The sequence below is a fragment of the Lampetra fluviatilis genome, chromosome 26, assembly GCF_964198595.1.
Source record: "Lampetra fluviatilis chromosome 26, kcLamFluv1.1, whole genome shotgun sequence".
NCBI classification, from domain to species: domain Eukaryota; kingdom Metazoa; phylum Chordata; class Hyperoartia; order Petromyzontiformes; family Petromyzontidae; genus Lampetra; species Lampetra fluviatilis.
This window is the reverse complement of record NC_136300.1, coordinates 8,572,089-8,596,920: the sequence shown is the minus strand read 5'-3', so window position 1 is coordinate 8,596,920 and position 24,832 is coordinate 8,572,089. Positions and strand designations below refer to the sequence as shown.

The following is a 24,832-nucleotide window of genomic DNA, read 5'->3' as shown; positions in this document are numbered from 1 at the left end:
AACTGCAGCAGTAAGAGCACATGCATTGATTGGTCTATTGAACCTTTTCAGAGTTAATCACTGCAGTCATTTACTTTTTGTTCGGCTTTGTATGCCGCTCACATTTCAAAAATTATATTAAATTTGACAGCTGCTATTTCCTGCAATTCTGCCTCGATAATTTTTGAAATTTCCATGAGCGAAATTGTGCACTGACAAAAGAAAAATGGCCGCGTTCCTCCCCCTCCCTCCATGCAGTCGCTTCACAAGCGTGGTGCCCCAATCTGTACTTGATGAGAAAACACAATAACAACAACAACAAACAACGACAAACAACTCATGGTTTTCAATCGTGCACTGTTACTGAGCCCATTTACAGATGCGATGTTTTAAAACTATATTTATTTTAGCGAATGCTTTTACACGTGACTTTCACACAGTTAGAGCCCCCAGATCCACAAGGCGCTGATAAAATGCTCAAGTAGTGACACATCTTTGTAGTGAATCTCTACAGTGCAGTATTCGGGCTGGAAGTAAAATCAAAACAAAAACATCGTTAACGTACAATTTGTAATGTTGCGAGGATATCGCGATAATCGTCATATCGTGATCGTGAATATCGTATAATTTATATCGTATCCTATAGTTTGCGATCCTATCGTGTTTTATTGTTTATTGTCGTAACGTTCTGACCTGCCCCCCTTTACTGGACACCTTTGAAATAAGAGCTTTATAGCTAATCGGATTACTCCTGCAGCAGGAATAAATATTCTCATTTGACATCATGGGACCTTTTTGCCAATATCAAAGTATGAAAAATAAGAAAAGCTCTTACCCTTTCTGGCAATAATACAGGCGGTGTAAAGAATTTCAAACACCAAATTAAAAAAACTTTCGCAAGGAATCGTTTCTGCATTAACCACCCACAGTACTTGTGGTGAATATGTCAAACAAACATCCTCTGATAATTATTATTTAAGCATTGCCTTTGAAACGTATTGGCCGACATCAGAGAGAGAGAGCAGCCTTATTTCGAAGGCCTTCTTTAGAAGGCTGTCTCCGGCACCTATTTGGGTATCTATGTAGTGTTTGATCATCTTAACACCACCTCTCGTAAGAAGAAAAGTGAGAAGAGGGCTAAAGCTAAAGCCCTCTTCTTACTTTTCATTTCCTCGTTTGATTCTGCGTCCTCGTGGGATTGTGACGCTGCTGATGATGCTGATGATGACGTTGATGGTGATTTTTGGGGCCGCAACCCCATTGGTCGGCGACCCCGCTAGATGCACCGCCCACCGTGCGGTGACCACGCCCCCCAAGTCTATATAAGGCGGCGCGTGGCGGGGGGGTGACCACTCCGAGTGCTTCTCGCTGTGCGCGCGGTGAGTTACGTGATGTTTTTATACATTGTTATATTTTAAAAACACGCATAAAAATGTATTACGATGTTATTGTTCATTTGGCTGTGTGGTTGGTGCTCGTGCCGCGTAAATAATCGCGGGTTTTTAAACAGATGAAATGTCTCACTGGCGGGTGGTGGTTACCATCACCCTCGGAAGGGCGATAAAATATATACCGCGTTGTAGAAAGTGAACAGGAGAGTTGTGCTGTATCATGGGGGAGAACCGACGCACGCTATAAGAACGCTGGAATGTATACCACTGGTGGCAGGGGCTGTCCAACGCTCGTATTTGAACGGGCAATTGTAATTGATGTGGATATGAACATAAATCCGTGTATGGTTTTAAAAAAAAATTAGAAATGCAGGTGGTCGTTATCACAATGCTATACTAGTACAGTACTTGCAGACGTGCAATATCGACACGAACACGGTGTAAGGTACCCTGGGGAGCCACGTGAAGCCCGCCACGAGTCAAACATTGCAAGCATCCCAGCGGCACTCAATTGGGTTCTAGAGGGCACATTCTCGGCCTGGCAACACGATTGTGCGGCTTACTTTTATCAGCCACTTGTGTCACTGCAAGGGCTTCTTGTGGTCACGCAGTTGGTGAGTGAAGACCCAAAACGTCAAGCAGGAGCACTGTCGATGTTGTTCACGGTGCATCGTTAACACCGAGGTAGGTATGTGTGTGTGTGAATATATTGAAGCTGCAGTATTTGAAAGTGCTGTTAAATGAAATACAAAGTTTGTGTAAGGCAGGTGCACCAAGGAAGGTGTGTGATCGTACATTTGCTTTCCGATTTAAAGTTAAACAACATGCAAATACATTTCGATTTCAAGCTTTCGTGACTGCAGGGATTCATATTCTTGGTTTTTTCGGTAAGTCACGTAGAAGGGAAATAATAGACTAATAAAAAAAATTCTCACGACGTTTCGTTTGCAACACAAGCAATCGTCATCAGGTGTGAAAACCACCTATAATTTTTTTGAAAAAACCCGCCACTTTTTTTTCAAATTTTCTTGCTGTGGTTTTCACACTTGATGATGATTGCTTGTGTTGCAATCGAAACGTCGTGAGAATTTTATTGTTTTATTTTTATTATTTCCCTTCTACGCGACTTTACCGAAAGAACCAAGAATATGAACATGCAACTAATGCACGCCGTTCAAGTGCATATTTAGTCAAGAGCGGAGCCACAGGAACAGTTCAGGCAACGCTCGCCACCGATATTCGCCGTGGCCGGGAATCGAACTCGCGTTGCCGGGACTCATGGGGGCAGGGTGTGCTCGCTCCTCTGCCACCGCTCCAGCCCCGACTCGGCACCGTTTAATCGACGTGAAGGGCAACCTTCACAGACATCTCACTCCAGGGTGTAATACTGTGCGCGAGTCACCAGCGGTGAATAATTACGTTGTTTTCGAACGGAATGTAAACAAACAAGACGAAGAGCGCGAATTTCGTTACACAGAATTCTTTTAGAAGGACGACAAAACACCAAATATTGATTGTGCGTTAAACTTCGTGGGCACCCCACAGCCGAATGCACATTTGCCAATGCGCGCATCATTCCTCTCCTGTGCGAATCATGCCTCGCGCGCGTATTGCGCTGTAATCAACGTTCACGTCACTTTCAAAAGCACGCCGCCTTTTTTGTGCTTGAGCAGGCCGACTCCCGCAGGAAGACACGCCATGGAGAGTTCGAGCTTACACGACGACGACGCCCTCTCCTCCTCCTCCTCTCCTCGGCTCACGCTCGCATTATTGGCGCTCGGCCTGCTGCTCGCGGTCGCTTTAGTCCGACGCCGGCGCTCCGCGCGTCGTCTCCACGGCGACGCGAGGCCCCTCCCGGGCCCCGTCCGCTGGCCCATCGTCGGCAACATCCTCCAGCTGTGGCCCAACCCCCACCTCAAACTCACGAGGATGCGCGATCGCTACGGAGACGTGTTCCGCGTTCACCTCGGCTCCGTCCCCGTGGTGGTCCTCAGCGGTCTGGAGACGATCAAGCGGGCGCTCGTGAAGAACGGCGACGCGTTCGCGGGGCGGCCGCCGTTCTACTCGCTGAGCTTGGTCGGTAACGGAGACACGCTCACGTTCACCCGCGCGTACGACGGCTGCTGGAGGGCGCACAAGAGGCTGGCGCGGAGCGCCCTGCGGAACTTCTGCGCCGCGCCGGCGCGCGCCGCGGGCTACGCGTGCCTGCTGGAGGAGCACGTGTGCCAGGAGGCCGAGCGGCTGCTGCTCGCTTGCAAGGGCGGCGGAGCGCAGCCCGGCGGCTTCGACCCCGTGCCCTCCATCACGTGCGCCGTGGCCAACGTGATGTGCGCGCTCGTGTTCGGCAAGCGCTACCCGCACGGGGACCCCACGTTCCTGCAGATCGTGGGCTTCAACGAAGAGGCGTCGGAACTGTCGGGCGCCGGGAACATCGTGGATTTCTTCCCGGTCTTGCGTCACGTGCCGAATGCTCAGCTAAGGGCACTCAAAGTCCTCTCCGCCCGGCTCTTGGCTTTCATGGAAGGCCACATCAAGGAACACTACCACTCCTACCAAGAGGTGCGGTGATGCCAATGGTTTTGTTTTAATTTGTGTTTTCGGGTTTTACTGCGCGCCGTTTGACATGATGCCCGACGTATTGCTCCACGTGCTGTCGTAACCGTCGTCAGGCTATAGAGGATGACCAATGCCAATAGCCGCCATTCGACACTGAGTTACCACGGCGCCTGTGCCAGGCCGGGTGCACTTTGAGGCCACGTGAAGAGGATGAACACCACCATCATCACCACAACCACCACCACAATAACCACCCTGACTAGCACCTCTACCATCACGATCACAATCACCACCTGACCACCACAACTATTCCCACCACAAGCATGGCTCGCAGCAGCAGCACCACCACCACCACGATCATGACCTCCACTTGCATGACCACCAGAACCAGACTCCGATGCTATTGCGCAGTAGACCCCGTCCCCTCGTCTCTGTCGCATTCCTCTCGCGGCCGTCCTCCATCGCTGTTCTACCCACGGGCCATGTCCCGCTACCCCCCCCCCCCCTGTATCCCGTCCCGACGTTGAATGTTTGAATGTCAACGCCGTTGCAAGTCGGTGTGACGTCGCGCTGCGTGCAGGGCCACGTGCGCGACATCACGGACGCGCTCATCGCCATGTGCGCCGAGCAGGAGGACGCGCTGCGCGAGGTGGGCCTCAGCGACGAGCGCGTCGTCGCCACGGCGCTCGACATTTTCGGTGCTGGTGAGCAGTGCACTACGTTGTGGTCGCTCGGTTCACCCGCGAAAGCCTCGCGCGAGGCTCAAGATTTTTGTTGTTGGGGGTGCAGGTGAGCAGTGCACCACGTTGTGGTCGCTCGGTTCACCCGCGAAAGCCTCGTGCGAGGCTCAAGATTTTTGTTTCCGGGAGGGTTCCAGCCAAGTATTTCTTTTTTGTGCAGTAGCGGACAGACGCTGCCTCTGCTGCTGGTGTGCGATCCCAACTGAGTAATTTGCGAAGCGTTTAGCCAACACCAGTTCCGTAGTTTTTTTGTTAATAGCTATGGGAGGGCATCTGACGTGAGTGTGCCCAATGTGCGTGCGTGTGTGTGGCGTACGTCGTGCGTGCATGTCCATAACATCTCCCGTTAATTGTAATCGGCTGCTCCGTGGTCGATTACTCGGGGCCCTTTAAAAATGCTGCCGCCCCCCTCCCCTCCCACACGCGCTGCTGCCTCGCGTAGGCAGGAAACCCCTTACCAGCCACGCCTGGCGTGACGTCACCAAGCCCCGCCCGTCACCGCCCGTCCAGCGGCACACGTAGGAACGGAGGCGAGATCGGTGTTTTTTCTCTCTTCCCAAACCGTGGTCGAAGAATCGACGCGGTAATCGCTAGAGTAATCGATTACTTGCCTAATTTGATTTCCCATGTCGAGTTTGGTATATCTGGCCGAAGGTAGCCTGTTCCAGTAACTCCAGAGCGAGCGGTGCTTGGGCTGGGGGCACGTGAGGCACGCGGCAGGAGATGGGAATGTAAGAAAACGCACCCGGCTCCTCGTAGCAACTACAGCAACGCGTAGCAGAGCGCACAATCGTACGTGCGATTCATCGCAGGTAGGCTCACGCCGGCCACGGGCAGCAAAGGTGTAGAGCACACGGTGCAGGTGCCGCGGCCGCTTCCGTCCGGCCATCGTCACCCCCGGACAGCCAACGGTGAGCTCGGTTCCCTGTGCGCTCCACGCAGGCTTCGACACGATCATCACCGGCTTGACGTGGTGCCTTCTGTACCTCTGCATCCATCCCGACGTCCAGGACAAGCTGCAGCGAGAGATCGGTGAGGTGCCAGGCTTCCGCTCGTGACAAACGCGGAATTCCCGATCGTGATACGACTGATGATGATGATAATGCCATCGTAACTTTGGTGACCACGATGTCACTCTTCACGATACGAGGCCTTGTAAAACGTCACAATATGACTTCATATCGTTGTATCAGTGTGCAAAACGTAATACACTTTTTTTTTATTGTAGTGTTTTTGCGCTTTTCTGTGCTCCCAGTACAAATAAGGGTTGCTTATAAGCTCTTTAGTTAGCTAATTAGCAATGATTTATATTTTTTATTCACGTCGTTATGTTGTTCATCGTGCGGTGTAAGGTATGACGATGTTGGTGTTGTGACATCTCTCCAAGATCGCTCAAGCCTCAAAACTACAGTCTGACTCTATACGTTTAAATTGCATATTTATACTTGGAAGAATATATTGGCTAATGCCACGACTATATAGGGATAACATCCTTCATATTATACTATTTTTTAAGTTTAACATTTGGCAAAAACATACAAATTCTTATAAAAAAAAACCGAAGGACGCAATTGAACTCGAATAATAATGCAATCTCAACGTAAGTAGCTTCTCTTAAATTTCAATTTAAAGCTTTCGTGACTGCAGGGATTCATCTTCTTGCTTCTTGGTTCTTTCGGTAAAGTCACGTAGAATGGCAGACTCTGTCTTCTCGACAGACCTGTTCTCCACCTGAGGACGGCTGCTTGCGTTGTGGCCGAAACGTCGTGAAAATTATTTTATTATGTTTTATTATTTTATTATTTCCATTCTACGTGACTTTACCGAAAGAACCAAGAAGATAGCTTCTCTTATTTGCAACGTGTGCACCTTTGCAGATGAAACGATCGGCAGGGACCGCGCTCCGAGGTTCGAGGACCACGGGAACCTGCGGCGCGTGGAGGCCTTCCTCACCGAGACGTTCCGCCACTCCGCGTTCGTCCCGTTCACCATCCCACACAGGTGCCCGGCGCTTCGCCGCCAACCCTCGGCACCTCGCCACTGGGAACGCAACGATGCCCTCCGACTCTGGGCACCCCGATTAAGGAAGTCAACCTGGTTGCATGGTGGATTTGACATATTTGTTTTATAATGGATTTAAAAATCGCGTTGGTCGCATGCAAAGCTGCGATGGGTTTGGTTGAGCGGTTCGTCACCATTTTTTGGTCTGGTGGTCCGACCCCGGTCAAGGCCACCACTGTGCCTCCGTTGAGCTTGCAAAGTTGGTGGTGGTTCCCAACGTTTTCTTATCGGTTTGGCCGCGGGTTCTCCGCAGTCGCGTTCCGGGTTTCCCTTCGTTTCGCGAAACTGACGGCCGGATGTAGCGTGATGATGGGTCACGCGCATTGAGTCCCGTGGGTCTGTAGCTTTCGGGGAAGGTTGACTCCTGGTGTTCAGGATGCCTCTGAATATCCAGATTTGTCTCAAATGCTCTTTAATTCAGACCTCACCGTCCAGTACGAGGAATGTAAGATGCTAACAACTGTGGGAAGTTATTCGTTCGGCGCGACGTCATTTGCTTGTCCCGTGTTCACAGCACGACGCAGGACGTGGTGCTCAATGGCATGTTCATCCCTCGGGACACGTGCGTGTTCGTCAACCTTCACCAGGTCAACCACGACCCGTAAGCCCCACTAGAAACACACACACTCCAAGGCAGCATGCCGCCACTGTATGCTGCTTGCACATGCATGCCACTGTCACGTGTGGGGAAATGAAATCTGTGTCACTCTTTGGTTCTTTCGGTAAAGTCACATAGAAAGAGAAAATAATAATTCTAGATTTGAAGCTTTCGTGACTGCAAGGATTCATACTCTTAGTTTTTTCGGTAAAGTCACGTAGGTAAAATTTTTTTTTTTAATTTAAATTAATACAAATTAAATAATACAAATCACGACGTTTCGGAGGCAACACAAGTCTCCGTCATCAGGTGGGACCGTCACAGCCAGATTTGCTATAGAAAATAATAAATTAAATAATAGCATGCGACGTTTTGATTGCAACACAAGCAATCGTCATCTGGTACAATTGAAAGAGAAAACAAACCTAGTAAAAGTTAGAAATATAACGCAATACAACACAGAGAGTCGGCTACCATAACGGTCAACTATCTGTGTTGTATTGCATTATATTTCGAAATTTTACTAGGTTTCATATTCTTAGGTTTTTTCGGTAAAGTCACGTAGGTAAAACATCAAAATTAATGAAAATAAAATAAAATAAAAACAATAATCACGACGTTTCGGAGGCAACACAAGTCTCCGTCATCAGGTGGGACCGTCACAGCCGAATTAGCTGCATCAAGTGAGGCAATGATTCAAGAAGTAATCCCTTATAAGCAAGTTGAAGGGGGGAGGAGAGGGGGGGGGAGCTCATCAGAATGTGGTAGCCAATGAATGGAACGTATCGGGAGGGAGGGGGGCGGGGCTCAAAGACAGCACGGAGTGCTAAGTACAACGCATCGGGAGGGGGAGGGGGGGGGAGCTGGGTCAAAACAATGGACGACGGCTTGGACGCGGTTGCTGCTGCACACGCCAACACAATGGACAGAGAGGGGGGAGGGGAGGTCTGATACACATGATAGACAAAAGAACGAAAATGCCCATGTTTATACCAATGCTGGCTGAACAATGAAGAGAGCACTGCCAAAAAATAACTGGGGATGTTAACACTCGGTAAAGTAAAGTAAAATAGTGCCTGTCAGATAAGATGGTATTCTTAGGTTTTTTCGGTAAAGTCACGTAGGTAAAACATCAAAATTAATGAAAATAAAATAAAATGAAACAAAAATCACGACGTTTCGGAGGCAACACAAGTTGCCTCCGAAACGTCGTGATTTTTGTTTTATTTTATTATAATAAACAAAAATCACGACGTTTCGGAGGCAACTTGTGTTGCCTCCGAAACGTCGTGATTTTTGTTTTATTTTATTTTATTTTCATTAATTTTGATGTTTTACCTACGTGACTTTACCGAAAAAACCTAAGAATATGATTCCTTGCAGTCACGAAAGCTTCAAATCTAGATAAGATGGTCCAAAAAAGTGTAATGAAGTCTTTTTTGCGTGGTTGATAACATCTTTCCAATGATTACTAAGTTTGTACCCATCATCACGGTTGAAATTATGTCTGTGTTTGTATATTTGTATGGCTTCGTGTACAAACCTTTGATGGTAGCCGGGAGGTTTGCAGAGAACCTTGGTCTCGGAAAAGACAATTTCATGAGAGCCCACCGAGTTGTAGCAATGATCGGCAATGGCAGAAGAATCAGTTCTGCCGTGTTTCAGATCTGACTTGTGCTCGCGGACACGATCAGAAACATGACGTTTCGTTTCTCCAATGTAGCAATCACCACAAATGCAACTCAATTTGTAGACTCCAGGATACTGTAAGTCAGGAACGACATCCTTCACAGATGGAATCAGATCACGGATTTTATGCACTGTACTGAATCGGACTTGGATCTTATGTTTGTTTAGAATTTTGGAGATCTTTTTTGTCACGCCTGCTATGTATGGTAACGTGATGGTTTTGGTCGGAGTTTCAAGTGGCTGTTTCTGTGTGGTGGGAGAGACAGCTTGGCGGATAGTACGGTCAGAGTATCCGTTCATCCTGAGGGCCCGATGTACATGTCTTAATTCACCGATCAGGTGGTGTTTGTCAGAAATGCCATGGGCTCTGTGGTATAGCGTTTTGATGAGAGAATTCTTTTGAGATGGGTGGTGGTGGGAATCCGGTTTCAGGTAGGAATCTGTGTGGGTGGCTTTCCTGTAGACAGAATGTCCCAAGGATCCGTCTGGCCTCCTCTCAAACAGAATATCCAAGAATGGTAGTTTACTGTCTTTCTCCACTTCCATGGTGAATCTGATGGATGGGTGTCTAGAATTGATGTGGTCCAAGAAGTGGTTCAATTTTGGGAGGCCATCTGTGAAGGATGTCGTTCCTGACTTCCAGTATCCTGGAGTCTACAAATTGAGTTGCATTTGTGGTGATTGCTACATTGGAGAAACGAAACGTCATGTTTCTGATCGTGTCCGCGAGCACAAGTCAGATCTGAAACACGGCAGAACTGATTCTTCTGCCATTGCCGATCATTGCTACAACTCGGTGGGCTCTCATGAAATTGTCTTTTCCGAGACCAAGGTTCTCTGCAAACCTCCCGGCTACCATCAAAGGTTTGTACACGAAGCCATACAAATATACAAACACAGACATAATTTCAACCGTGATGATGGGTACAAACTTAGTAATCATTGGAAAGATGTTATCAACCACGCAAAAAAGACTTCATTACACTTTTTTGGACCATCTTATCTGACAGGCACTATTTTACTTTACTTTACCGAGTGTTAACATCCCCAGTTATTTTTTGGCAGTGCTCTCTTCATTGTTCAGCCAGCATTGGTATAAACATGGGCATTTTCGTTCTTTTGTCTATCATGTGTATCAGACCTCCCCTCCCCCCTCTCTGTCCATTGCGTTGGCGTGTGCAGCAGCAACCGCGTCCAAGCCGTCGTCCATTGTTTTGGCCCCCCTCCCCCTCCCGATGCGTTGTAGTTAGCACTCCGTGCTGTCTTTGAGCCCCGCCCCCCTCTCGATACGTTCCATTCATTGGCTACCACATTCTGATGAGCTCCCCCCCCCTCTCCTCCCCCCTTCAACTTGCTTATAAGGGATTACTTCTTGAATCATTGCCTCACTTGATGCAGCTAATTCGGCTGTGACGGTCCCACCTGATGACGGAGACTTGTGTTGCCTCCGAAACGTCGTGATTTTTGTTTTTATTTTATTTTATTTTCATTAATTTTGATGTTTTACCTACGTGACTTTACCGAAAAAACCTAAGAATATGATTCCTTGCAGTCACGAAAGCTTCAAATCTAGAATTTACTAGGTTTGTTTTCTCTTTCATTTGTACCTGATGATGATTGCTTGTGTTGCAATCGAAACGACTTTACCGAAAGAACCAAAGAGTCATTCCTGCAGTCACGAAAGCGCCAAATTAAGGAGACTGTGTCCTGAGGCGAGTAGATTAATCTTGTATTGGGTGACAGATTGAACACCGAAGGAGATTGCAGTTTTTCAGAGCAGTATTTACTGAACCTCGGAGCGAAATGCAGCAAAAAGCTTCTCTCAATGACGCCCCGCAACAAAATGCGAACGTGTGTGCATCTCTGACAACCCCAGAGTGCTGTACGCCACGAGTCCCCCAAGTTTGCGTCTCTCCCCGTAGACCACACCCTGACCCTCGTCTGACACGCTGTTCGCGTGCGGTTGCTGCGTTCAGGACCGTATGGAGCGACCCCGAGCGGTTCGATCCGGACCGCTTCTTGTCGCACGACGGAAAGGAGGTGAACAAGGAGATGGTGGAGAAGGTTCAGATCTTCGGCCTGGGCAAGCGCCGCTGCCTGGGCGACGTGGTGGCGCGCCAGGAGCTCTTCGTGGTCCTCGTCACGCTGCTCCAGGGGCTGTCGTTCCGAGTGCCGCCCGGCACGCCCACGCCGAGCATCATCCCGCAGCACGCCCTGGTGATGAAGCCGCCGCGCTTCCACGTGTGCACGTCCCCGCGGGCGTGAGCCGATGCTCGCCGGTGCTGGCCGGGCGGACGCTGTGGGATTGCGAGAGTCGGCTTTTTTTGCCGGGCGATTGAACCGTTCGGGGTGTGTGCGCGGCCACAGCAACGAATGTACAATGGGGCAACGAAGTGAAAGACTGCAGGGAGTCTTGATTACAGATGTGTGTGTGCGTGGTTTTTTTGTAGAGACACACAGGCGCCCCGGTCATTGTCTTCGGGCACAACATCATGCTTGGAACTCGCGCTCATTCCCCCCTCGTGCCAAAGTCTTGGGATCTTGCACTGCTGTGCTTGCTTGCACCGTCACGCTCCAGTGCAGAGCAGTTTAGACGATGTGTTTTTGGGCTGCTCAATTGGCTGTGGTTTTCACACCTGCTGATGATTGCTTGTGTTGCAATCGAAACGTCGTGAGAATTTTATAGTTTTATTATTTTATTATTTCCCTTCTACGTGACTTTACCGAAAGAACCAAGAAGATGAATCCCTGCAGTCACGAAAGCTTTAAATCGAAACAGAAGGATGTTTTCAGTTTTCTCTTCGCAATGCGCAATACGGTTTTTGTGTCACTGTGGAGAAACCACGGAGGGCACCACCTGCAGTTTGTGCAGGGCACAAGTGAGATGTGAATAAGCTCAATGTTTTTTTTTTACCAACCTCAGAATCAGAATATTGATACTGGAGAAATCCAATGAGCTAAAATGCTCGAATCGGATGAGCTATGAAGCTCTTTGTCACAGATGTCAGAAGATTGCAACAAACAATACAAACAACACAATAGGAGTTCAACCGAAAGGAAAGGTAAACATATCACTGACAAAAAAATACATATTTAAAGAAACAACTTTTTACCTTACCAGGTAAAGCCCACTGAGGTATTAAATTATTTTTCAGAAGCGACCTGGCCACAAATGATAGCTCAACAAAGTGGCTTATCATTGTGGAAATTCTAGCAGCAAAATAATCAAAATAATCGAAATGCATGTTTCTCACTCATGTCTAAGGCTCGTTTATCAACCTGTCATCTCCACTATAGAATGCCACCTCTTCTGTGCCACAGTGATGGACGATAATGCCCTTCCCATTGACATCCAGTGTTACCTCCATTTTAATGATATTTTGGCATATGGTGGCAATATGTTCAGGAGCTATATTCCAATGTCGAGGTCTTGCAGCCACGAGAGGGCTTCAGGAGGAAATTCGTGTAGTATTACTGGTGAATAGTTACATTGAAATGAAAAGCTTATTTAAAGACTGAATCAGACATCAGAGTGCGGTGAAACTATCGACGACACGAGAGTGAAAATACAAAGGGTGGGCACAACATTACTCCTGATGCTCTGACAGCAAGAGAGGAGTTGGGTGTTAGAGAAAGAGGCTCTAGGAGCTGGGAACACCACACCACCTCGACCGCACCAATGAGCGCCGGTCTCTTAACGGACCTAGACAAACGTCGATGAGTTTAACCCAAATGCGTGGCCATCAGCCACCGCCCGCGTGTTCCACACCGCCGCGTTGTGGAGAAGCCGGCTTACGGGGCGCCGACGTCTCTCGCCGTCCCTCGAGCGCTCGGCGGTCGCGCCGCGGTGCGAGCCCTCGCAACGTCGAGGTGTAGATTTGTGCAGTAGTTTCGCGCTGCCGCGCCCGCCGCAATAAGTTATAATGTAACGTTGTAAGCCTCATTTTGGCGCCCCTTTACCTTGGCGCCCGGGGACATTTGTACCCCCCTGCCCCCCCCCTAGCTACGCCTCTGCTCCCCCCACAGATGCCCAGTAAGTGTTCACGGATGTTCCCTCACGAGGTAGGGGGGCTCTGGCTCCCTGCGTCCTCACGCTGCAACACACGCACATTTCCGTCCTAGGCCGACTCCTCCGCCCCGTGGGGTGAGGCGGGCCGAGGTCGCCACTTGCACCACCGCTCCCTGCGCCTGCCCTCATGCCCTCCACGCTGGTGCCCCGGTGCTCACCACCTTTCTTCTCGCGTGGGCCTCCGCTCTTCTTGCGCGATGTTCTATCCATCCGAGGTGACTTCTTTTTTTCCCTCCTTTGCAGCTTGTCAGAGATGGGTGACACTCTTGCCTTCTTCCTTGACGCTTCATCTCTGACCCGATCCAGTTTCGATGTTTACATCGCATGATGATGAGGGATGGCGACAGCTTGGGAAGTCATCATTTCTGACGACGAAATCCTGTTTCTGTATATACTTTATATACACACCTGTCAACTCCTTATCAGTGCCTACCTTATGACAGACCAAGTCAGACCTTATTGGTCACCCCGTGGCCTTATAAATATCAACGTTCATCCTACAACATCACAAGGGATACACACAAACATTTAGACATTTTTAGATCGAGTAGAGTAGTGCCTATGGGCCAGATAGAGCCTCCACTCCCCCTACCCCACACTCCCACCCTCCCTGTCTCTCCTCCCTGGCTCCCCCCCCCCTTCTCTTACCTATATAGCCTCTTGTTGCAGCAGCCCTTTTGCCCACTTCAGCAATTGTTTCTTGCCGTGGTTGTCCCACCTGATGACGGACGCTTGTGTTGCGCCCGCAACGTCGTGATTTATTTTATTTTTATACCTACGTGACTTTACCGAAAGAACCAAAGAGTTTGGACCCCTGCAGTCACGAAAACTTCAAATCTCGATTAAGAGTGGTGTGGTGTAGAGTGGTGTCTACGACGCGGTCTTCTTCTGCAGCACCCCGCTGCTGATCATCATCTTTCCTACTTTGTGTAGCGAATTATCGAACAAAGACGGTCATTGGATCGCGCGCTTTTAGATGCGCTTCTGCGGCCGTCTGGAACGCTCTTCCTTTCGATATTCGGTAGCCACTGGAGCTATGCACTTTTAAATGTAGCTTGAAAATGTATTTCTATAGAACAGTTTTTTTTGTGATTCGTTTGTTGTCCGTCTCCCGCATCTCCAGTTATCACGGTTGGCTACGTACGGTGCGAAAGAAGTTAAACATACTAATTTCGTCCAGGTATTGCGTGTTGTGCAGGGTTCTCAAGGAATGGGATCACTGAGTATTATTGTTATTGTTTTCTGTACAATCGCATATGCAATTACAAAACATTCCATGTAATTTTTCTTTAATAAACATTCTCCGGTGATATATAATTATATCAAATGTGTTTGTGTCATATTTACACCTACATCAATGAGCAGAGAATCACCAATGTTATCGTCAAAAGAGAAAGTTACAATGGGAAAGTGTGACGGAGTTTACAAGCGAGTATTGTTTGCAAGCGAGCATTGTTTACAAGGGAGCATTGTTTACAAGTGATCATTGTCTACAAGTGATTATTGTTTACAAGCGATGATTGTTTACAAGTCATCATTGTTTACAAGTCATTGTTTACAAGCGATTATTGTTTACAAGTGATCATTGTTTACAAGCGATCATTGTTTACAAGCGAGCATTGTTCACAAGCAAGCATTGTCTACAAGTGATTATTGTTTACAAGTCATCATTGTTTACAAGAGATCATTGTTTACAAGAGATTGTTTACAAGCAAGCATTGTTTACAAGCGATCATTGTTTACAAGTGATCATTGTTTACAAGCGAGAATTGTTTACAAGCGATGATTGTTTACAAGAGATCATTGTTTACAAGGGAGCATTGTTTCCAAGCGAGCATTGTTTACACGCGAGCATCAATGGTTCATCGGCCTGGTGGAGTTTGGCGCCGCCCAGTGGAGGGTCAGGGCACACGCCAGGTGACATTTGCTCCGGGAGTCGAAGGACAAGTTCGGGATGATTTCTGCTCGGTCGCGGTTCCATGCTGCTGCTGCTGTTGTTTGTAGGAACCACTCTACACCGTCTCCGAGTTGCACTCCCAGAAGAAACGACACCAACTGAATGCGGCAGTGTTCCACGTCGTCGGTCAGCTACGACCTCATTTGTTCTGAGCCGCGTTGTGCGCGTAATGACAATAGAGCCTGCATGGGACCGTCCATAAATGACGTCACGCGATTTTGGACGATTTTTGACCCCCCCCCCCTCGTCACACGGCGTCACAAAAAGTCAGACCCCCCCCTCAAATGTGACGTCACAAAGCTCTGCCCCCCCCCCCAAAACAATATATCCATTTTGAAAATAAAACATGTTTCGAATCGCTTTAAACTATTGTCATTGTAGTGCGTATTTAATATGGCGCTGCACTCTGATGTTGTAGGAGAAAACATTTATTGAAAAGTCTATTTAATTAAGTAGAACGTGTTGTCTATATTTATTCAAAGTTGCGCATTTTGATGTGACGTCACATTTCTCAACACCCCCCCCCCTCGTCACACATCGTCACAAATGTCTGACCCCCCCCCACCCTAGGTGCGTGACGTCATTTATGGACGGCCCCCATGCGGTGAGAGTGGACTAGTGGCCACGGGAGGTAATACCAGGGGTATAACAATAGGTTTTACCCTTTCTGGCAATACAGCAGGTGTCAAGACGTTAAAACACCAAACATAATCCTTATTCAAGGAATCGTGTTCGCTTTAATCACACCTGAGGATGATTGCTTGTGTTGCAGTCGAAACGTCGTGAGAATTTTATTGTTTTTATATTTTTATAATTGTATTATTTCCCTTCTACGTGACTTTACCGAAAGAACCAAGAATATGAATCCCTGCAGTCACGAAAGCTTTAAATCAAAATGTATTTGCATTGTCTTTGAAGCTTGATTGGTCAACAACAGAGACAACATCTTGACACCTGTTTTATTGCCAGAACGGTTAAAATCAATTATATTTTAATACTGGCAATAAAGGTCCCATATTTGAATGACATGGGGTATCAGTTGTGAGTGCGAAGGGACTGGTGGCTACGGGAATGATCGAGAAGGGAGCGTGTTCAGGCGACGGAAGAGGACGGTGGAGTCTGCCGGTGGAGCAAGCGTCCAGAGTCAGCGAGAATGATCGAGAAGGGGGGCGTGGCCTCGTGTCGGTATATAAGACAGATGCACGGGAGACTCGGGGCTGTTGCAGTGGGGGTCTCCGCCTGATGTCAAGTGTCAACGTGTCTTCAGTAAAGTGACATCTCAAGAGAAGTGTGTCGCGTCGTCCTTACATACGCATTCACGTCCCATATTAGACTTCAATATCGAGGTTACTCACACCTGTACCTAACATGTAATTTTTTTCTCCTCTGGCCCCACTTGCTTCTCGCACGGCGTTAGCGCGTGTTTGTTTTTATCGATTCGCGTGCGTTTCGTTTACCATCGGTGGTGCAATATTCCCAAAGGACAGGAATATTCGACACTGGCAAAAAAAGGTCCCATCTTTGTAGCTGCTCACCCTGAGCTATACATTTGTGTGCGCTATTCAAAAGTGAGGAGGAGCGGTGGCGCAGCGGTTAGCGCTACGCTGCGTTACGAACCCGGCGATCCCGAGTTCGATTCCCGCTCACGGCCAACACCGGTGGCGAGTATCTGAATCGGCCCTGGGCCTCCCCTATGTCAACTCAGCCTTAACAAAACGAGTACCTGGTGCGGTGTGTAAACATCGAGAAAAAGGCGGCCTGGCGTGGTGCTGGCAACCCCCCCCCCCCCCTCGTGGGCAGTGATAGGTGCTCGCTAACAGCACTTAGCCCAAACGTCTGTCGAAGGCTATATGGGGGGAGGGGCGGCTTTGCCTTTGTCCATTAAAACCTTCACCAGTTATACTCCAGCCGCCTCGCTAGAGGGGGCTATTGGCAGCAACTTTGAAAGTTTATTTAAATCTATACTCTTTGGTTCTTTCGGTAAAGTCACGTAGGTAGAATCAAATAAAATAAAACCAAAAATGAAATATTTTGTATATTTTATATATATGTTTTTCTACCTACGTGACTTTACCGAAATAACCAAAGAGGATGGATTCCTGCAGTCACGAAAGCTTCAAATGAAGATTGAATTTAAATTCTGTGCTCGCACGAAGACTGTCACGCTTGTGTTGTTGGCCAGCATAGGGCCCACTCAGCGTAGGCGAGTAACTTCAAAATCAGAGCTATAGCACATGTGGGATGATGCGTGATATCCTCTTACAATCCCCAGGGACACGTTTGAATTCAGAGGAGCGCTGTCATTGCTGTGTGGGGCTTGCATCGTACGGATGTCATACAGGGCTGCACGAGAGATCCGTATGATAAAAGAATTGGGTTTACCCTTTCTGGCAATAAAACAGTTGTGTTAAAATGTTAAAACGACAAACAGAAACCTTTTGCAAGGAATCATGTCTGCATAACCACACATACTTGTGGTGAACATGCAAACAAAAACATACTCTGGTAATATATGCATTGTCTTTAAAACTGATTGGTCCACACCAGAGACAGCCTTCTTTATGGCCCAGTGTCAAATAGTGTTATGAGTTGAGTTGAGCTTGGTGGACCTTAAAACGTCAAATTTATAGTATTGTATAGGATTTTAGCTCGTAGCTTTCTGCTTTACTGTTATCGAATTCCTTTGATCCATCGCGATATTGAAGGCACTCTACACACATCCTATAGGAGCTTGAGAGCTTATCATCTCCCGAGTGGCCGCAGGTAAGAAAGATACCGTTTGTGGGTGCCACTCAGCGGCGGATACTCGCGGGGAACAGGAGCGAATTGCCCGATGATGCTGAATGCAATTACCAGCGAAACGTCGTACTCAAATTGTAAATGTTGTGGTTTCGCGCTTCAACACACCGGTGGGCTAAAGCAGTGAACTAATTTGTCTTTTGTCAACGTGACACTTTTTTACTGATTGGCCGTGTCGGGTGGTGGAGGGTTACGACACATTTATAAATAACGCGATCTAAACCCAAAAACGTTGATTATGAATAATATTGGTCGCGAAAGCCTGCTACGTGTTAAACGAACAGGAGCGAGTTCCCTCTTGAGTGCGGACTGCTGTTCCATCATCAACATCACAATCACCCGTGGCATCAACTCCATCACCGTAGTCATCATCGCCATCGTCGATCCGCTGCTGGGTAGACTGTGGCCACGGGTAACAGGAGTCACGGATGGTAATGTCACAGGTAAGAGGAGATCAACGCTCTCATTCATAGGGACGCATTCCAAGCGGGTGGGAATACTGATAGTGCGAACCTGCAAGGAATTTCACTTCACTAACTCAGGTAGTACGATAAGCAAAACTTTACAAACGGTATTCTTCACGATACATTTACTCCTGAATATTTCTGTTACAGACAGCAGCAAATCCACGTCAATTTCTATGTTGCGTACACCTGTACGCGTGTGTACACCTGTACGCGTGTGTACACTATGGGGTCACCGCATTCGGTTAACCCATCGCACCTGGGGTTTGCCCCGTGGACCTGCTGCCAGCGGCTCTTTGCCACTTCCCACGGCCTCACAGTGCACCTAGCCTGGCACAGGCACTGCGGCGACACCGCCGTCGCCCTAAGTGGCGAACGACGGCCGTTGGTGTTGCACTTTTGGGGCGCGTGACACTCGAGTCGGTCGATCGCAGCCGCTCATCGCAGCGCGGCCGTCCCGTTGTGCGCTGCCCAGCGCCGTACACGCGAGTGCGTGCGTGGGTGGCGAGTGCGTGGGTGGCGCGTGCGACTCAGAGAGAACTTCGTGGATTTAACGCCGCTCGCGCGTGGCGGCGTTGAGTCCCACGCAGCTGTCGATGGCCGCGACACCACCGTCACCCTCACCGCCACCCTCACCGCCACCCGCACCGCCACCCTCACCGCCACCTTCACCGCCATTCTCACCGCCACCCTCACCGCCACCCGCACCGCCACCCTCACCGCCACCCTCACCGCCACCCTCACCGCCACCCTCACCGCCACCCTCAACGCCACCCTCACCGCCACCCGCACCGCCACCCTCAAAGCCACCTTCGCCGCCACTCTCACCGCCACCTGCACCGCCACCCTCACTGCTACCCTCACCGCCACCTGCACCGCCACCCTCACCGCCACCCTCAACGCCACCCTCACCGCCACCCGCACCGCCACCCTCAAAGCCACCTTCGCCGCCACCCTCACCGCCACCTGCACCGCCACCCTCACCACTACCCTCACCGCCACCTGCACCGCCACCCTCACCGCCACCCTCAACGCCACCCTCACCGCCACCCGCACCGCCACCCTCAAAGCCACCTTCGCCGCCACCCTCACCGCCACCTGCACCGCCACCCTCACCGCTACCCTCACCGCCACCTGCACCGCCACCCTCACCGCCACCCTCACCGCCACCGCCGTGCAGGCCGCCGCCGGCCGTAACGCGACACCCGGCTGACTCCGCTAATAGCCCCGTTTCTCGACTATTTTTGGCACCGGAATTAAATTTAGTTGTGCCAAAACTTCCTAATTAATTTACCACACCGCATGCGCTCCTCTTCTTTAGTAATTAGGGCGCGCTTGTTGTGTGCTGATACTCATTTAGATGATTCGTTACCCGCCACCCCGCCACTTTGGTCCCGTGTCTTCTCGAGGTGGCCGCAAAGCCCAACGCGAGACCCACAAACCTTGCCGCCTGGGCCGTCCATAAATGACGTCACGCGATTTTGGACGATTTTTGACCCCCCCCCCCCCTCGTCACACGGCGTCACAAAAAGTCAGACCCCCCCTAAAATATGACGTCACAAATCTCTGACTCCCCCCCCCCCCCAAAATAAAATAAAACATGCTCCAAATCGCTTTAAACTATTGTCATTGTAGTGCGTATTTAATGTGCCGCTGCACTCTGATGTTGTATAAGAAAACATTTATTTAAAAGTCTATTTAATTAAGTAGAACGTGTCGTCTATATTTATTAAAAGTTGTGCATTTTGATGTGACGTCACATTTCTCACCCCCCCCCCCCCCTCGTCACACATCGTCACAAATGTCTGACCCCCCCCCCTCCTAGGTGCGCGGTCTCGAAGCCAACCCTCCGATACGAATGTTCCACTTTCTTATTCTTAGGTTTTTTCGGTAAAGTCACTCAGGTAAAAAATTTAAATTAATAAAAGTAAAATAAAAATAAAATAAAAATCACGACGTTTCGGAGGCAACACAAGCTTCCGTCTTCAGGTGGAACAGTCACAGCACGATTGCTGTATCTCACGCAGCCCCTCCTCTCTCCTGCGCGCGGCTCTTCACGCTGCCCCCCCCCCGCCGCAGGCGTGAAGAATGTCTGCTTCACGGATTGGCCTCATGCGTCATGGTCATGATCATTATCATTGTCATATTCTTAGGTTTTATCGGTAAAGTCACGTAGGTAAAAAAGTAAAATATGTTATTATATTATTTTATTTTTATTTTACTTTTATTAATTTTTTTACCTACGTGACTTTACCGAAAAAACCTAAGTCACGAAAGCTTCAAATCTAGAATTATCATTGTCGTAAAGACAATAGCTGCACGTTGTTTTGTTATCCTGTGAGGGCAGTGCTGTGCTTCAGCGTGAATTAGGAACGTGGAATAGCCCCCCCCCCCCACAAACGGCTGAAGAGCACCAACAAAGATGATAATCGTTAAGCACTTTAAAAATAAATCTAAAATTTTAATTTTTAAAACTGGCTTTTAAACAGGATTTTCTTAAGGTGTTATTTTATTACGTCTTTGCTAGAAATTTGTCACGTATTTTTATTTTGCGTACAATTTCACTTGTATCGTTCATGCCTGTAAAGCACTATGTATTGCAGTTGTTTGCAGGAAAAGCGCTTTAAAAATAAAGTTTTTTGATTGATGAGAATCGTCCAACACTGGTCGTAGTCAGGGGACACGCGCACCGTGTGTTGCAATGTTCTTCTTGTACCTTCAGTTATTTGTGCTACTGATTCCTCAGCCACCGCCAGGAGTGATAAAGATTGTGCCATGATTGGTCAGTATGGGGAGACCATTGCTACACTGGCTGCAGCGAAGCATCAGGGATTGACGAAGTGCCAGGATGTTGATTTTGTACAAGAGGCCACCACTCTGTTGAGGTTGAATGCAGTGACGTCACTAGGGGGGTGCGGGGGGGGGTGCGGACCGCACCGGCTGACACCATCAGAGGGGGTGACACCAAAATGACTGTCTATAAACAATATTTGTGCAGTGTTTCAGTAGAAATGTATTATTATTGTATTATTTTTCTTTATTAAAACAAATCATATTAAAAAAAAAATAACCCCGTAGTTAAAACAACACAAACATTTTTCGTAAGCCCAGCTTACATGTACTGTATCATTATACCTACAAGGCTAAAACTCGATGCAAATTTACTTTTTGAACCTTCTAATGCGCTCCGCTCAGAGCTGTCATTGTTATCCAACTGCAGTGACGTTTCGAGTCACGTGGTCTCGTCTGCACGCGCTGCGAGCACGTGCTGTTGTGTTCGTTGCTGCTCGTGTTTTTTCGTCGCTGATCTTGTAAAAATGCTGATGTTTTAGCTACAATATTGTGGTAATTAGTATTTGTGAACCTATATCAATAACTTTTTTGAGAATAATGTAGTAATTAAAGGAAAAGGAGAAAATTTTAAAAAAGGCTTCTGCTCTGTTAATAATAATGTTGTAACTAATAATGTTGTAATTCAATGTAGAAAGATTTTTCAAAAATTTGTGTTGTTTGTATTCTTATAATCTAACAAATATTACATTTAAGCAATTTACAACTACATCACATATTGTTAAATGATTAAAATTGATAATCAACTTACATGTAGAACAATTATTGATTATATAATTCTTTGATAACTACATAGAGAAATTGACAATTTAAAACACGAAGTGGGGGGAAATGCTATGTTTCTTGATACATGTTTAGAAATATAACTTAAATCTTAAATTCTGTTTTTTTCATTTTAGTCTTTTTGTTTCTTGAAAAACATCAATGTCTTGCAAATATATATCTGATTTAATGTAGTTCTTAAATGTTTTGACGTTTTTTTTACTTCGAATTCGATTGTTTTCTTACCGAATTTTCACTTTAACCACATGAAACTATGTAAAAGTACATTTAGGCTGTACGTATGATATTGTAATTTAAAGGTGTAATTTAAATTTTGCTACTTGTTTATGTCACTACTATTGCCAATACATTCCTTGATCTCTGGGAATTACGATTTACGAGTAATATTAGTACAAAACACATTACTAAGAATTCTGTATGGTCTGGTAGGTGAGGAGGTCCATGGGGGGTGACACCATGAGTTACCGCACTGGGTGACACCAACCCTAGTAACGCCACTGGTTGAATGTACTGCCTATTGCACCACTCCTCTGTGCCCCCTAAGGAGTTCGATAAGTTGAAAGTTGTCCGTTCGGAGTACAACATTGTACGTTGGCTTGTGTAAAAACAAAATCTTTAACCTGGTTACTTTTTGCATGGTAAAGAATAATCACGACATCCATTTAAGATGTTAGAGTATTGATAAGGACAAACACATTTCTATCCATCAGAATCTGGCCATACATGAGCAGTATTTGGTTAAATCTTTGCACATCACTGCCACTATTAAGTCTTATGCTGATTCCAAATAGATTTTTGCATAGTGTTATATTTTGTAATGTTCGATGAAAAATTTACACTGGACAGATAGAACAGTAATATTAATGTATATACAGCCCTTTGCCAATTCACTGCTGGATGAAGGCCCCTCCAAGCTGCGTCAGTGAGGTGGGTTGTTTGACCATACTTCACCAACACTCGTCAGCACTGGGAACGCAGGACAAGTTCAGATGAGACTCATCACTGATGCTAGCCATGGGCTGGAATTTAACTCAGGTGTCCTGGTTGATCGTGCAGTGAATTATTAACAGCTGCGCAAACGCCTCCGCCCTTTTCCTTGACAGGTCCTCTCGTGCCATTGGGTATGACTCTGCTCATCGGCCTCACTCGATATCCCAACTGGTACGCAGTCTCTGCTAATGACCATCGCATTCATAACGTCTCTCTCCGAGCCAGGGGCCGCTTTCACAGCAATGCCAGCCACGGCAGCAGCTGCCTACCATGACAGCACTGTTCATCATCATCATACATGATTTGAAGCTTTCGTGACTGCAAGAATCCATACTCTCTGTTTCTTTCGGTAAATTCACGAAGATAGAAGAAAAAATAATAAAAAATATAAGAAAACACGACGTTTCGGTCGCAACACAAGCGTCCGTCTTCAGGTGAGGGTAAGGTAAGGTGCATTCTAGCGGTGCTCGTTTCCCAGGGCCCGTGGAGGGCTGGCAGGAGGGGTCGCAAACGGGTTTTGATTCCTTACCCGTACCCGGCCGCACCAGGGTCGAAATCGGGTACCCGATACTCGTACCCTACCCGATACCCGGCTACCCATACCCGGCCGGGTATCGGGTAGGATACGGGTACCCGATTGCGACCTCTGGGATGAAGCCATGTTGCAGGCGCGGGTGGGTTGATTCTAGGAACTTGAATTGTGAGAAGAGACAAGACGTTGGGAAATGAGTGACAAACGGTTACTCACCAGTGACTCACGGCCTACCCGTACCCGTACCCGGCCGCACCAGGGTCGCAAACGGGTACCCGTACTCGGCCGGGTACGAGTAGCCGGTATCGGGTAGGGTACGGGTATCGGGTACCCGATTGCGACCTCTGGCTGGCAGCGCTCCGGCTAAAGGGGCCTCAACGCCGCCTGCGGACCGGTGGTTATGGATACCCGCAAGGACTCGGTGTCCGTGCCAGATACGCGAGGTAATAATAGCGGCACGAGAGAACAGGGGCCGTGCCAGTGAGACGGGGGTGGGGGGGGGGAGGAGGGGTGGGGCGCAATGGGTCAGAGCAGAAATACACTGGCAAGACATCAGCGCGTAGCAACGCAAGAAGGCTGTGGTGGTCAGCACTTTCAATTTCACAAGCGCAGCGCTGCGTTGTCACTCAGGGGCGAGTGCGCGCTTGCTTTGTCTCGCACACGGAGCAGAGGAGTCGCGGTGGAGAGGGCTGATGAGCCGATTTAACGATGGGAGAAGTTGATGCTTTTTTTTTCCCTGGATTTTTCTGTTTTTTTCCTGGATTTTTCTGTTTGCGCATAGTCACTTTAAGATGTTTTCTTGTTTTAGTTTTCTGTTTGTTGCGGTTGCACCCGATTCAAGAGCCGAATGGCTCACAGGGCTTTGCTAAATAAATGAAACTGAAAAACTGAAACTGATGCGAGTGAGTGGAAAGTCGCTCCTAAGAGAAACGAGTTGGGTGTTGTTGCCATTGGCAACGATTTACCACTTGGCCACGCGTTTTGCAAATATTTATGGTGTTCAACAGTGTGCGTTGTTCGTATAACAATAACTACAACTTAGTCACAGCCGCAGGCCTTTGCCACTCCACTGCTGGATGAAGGTCTCGCCCGTGTAATTTCGGTCAGGGGGCTAGTTTATTCATACCTCGCCACGCCGGTCCGTGCGGGGTTGGTGAAGGGCTGGATGGGTTAGGGTACCAAGACTCGTTCAGATATTGTTGACCCACTGCCATTAGCCGTGACCGGGAATCGAATTCAAGTCGTAGGGGCGCATAGCGCAGCGCTCGTGAACCACTGCGCCCGCCGAAGGATCCTGAATCCTGGGGGCTCTCAATGTGCTGTTAAAGGCAACCATAATAGAAAAAATTAACCCGTAAAAACAAAGTTTTTCAC

At 48.1% G+C, this 24,832-nt stretch overlaps 1 protein-coding gene across 2 annotated transcripts; it reads left to right on the top strand.

The window, feature by feature from the left end:
* Window positions 1-1,331: 1,331 nt before the first annotated feature.
* LOC144942031 (cytochrome P450 1A1-like) lies at window positions 1,332-14,399 on the top strand. Of its 2 annotated transcripts, XM_078868647.1 has the most exons (8): window positions 1,332-1,358; window positions 1,982-2,054; window positions 3,044-3,929; window positions 4,507-4,630; window positions 5,609-5,698; window positions 6,544-6,667; window positions 7,242-7,328; window positions 10,991-14,399. In XM_078868647.1, exons 3-8 carry the CDS (start codon window positions 3,069-3,071, stop codon window positions 11,277-11,279), a joined length of 1,575 nt encoding a protein of 524 aa, XP_078724773.1. In that variant the 5' UTR covers window positions 1,332-1,358; window positions 1,982-2,054; window positions 3,044-3,068; the 3' UTR covers window positions 11,280-14,399. The 2 variants fall into 2 exon arrangements, with proteins under 2 accessions (XP_078724773.1, XP_078724772.1); XM_078868646.1 differs by lacking the exon at window positions 1,332-1,358 and having other exon boundaries at window positions 1,369-2,054.
* Window positions 14,400-24,832: the final 10,433 nt, after the last annotated feature.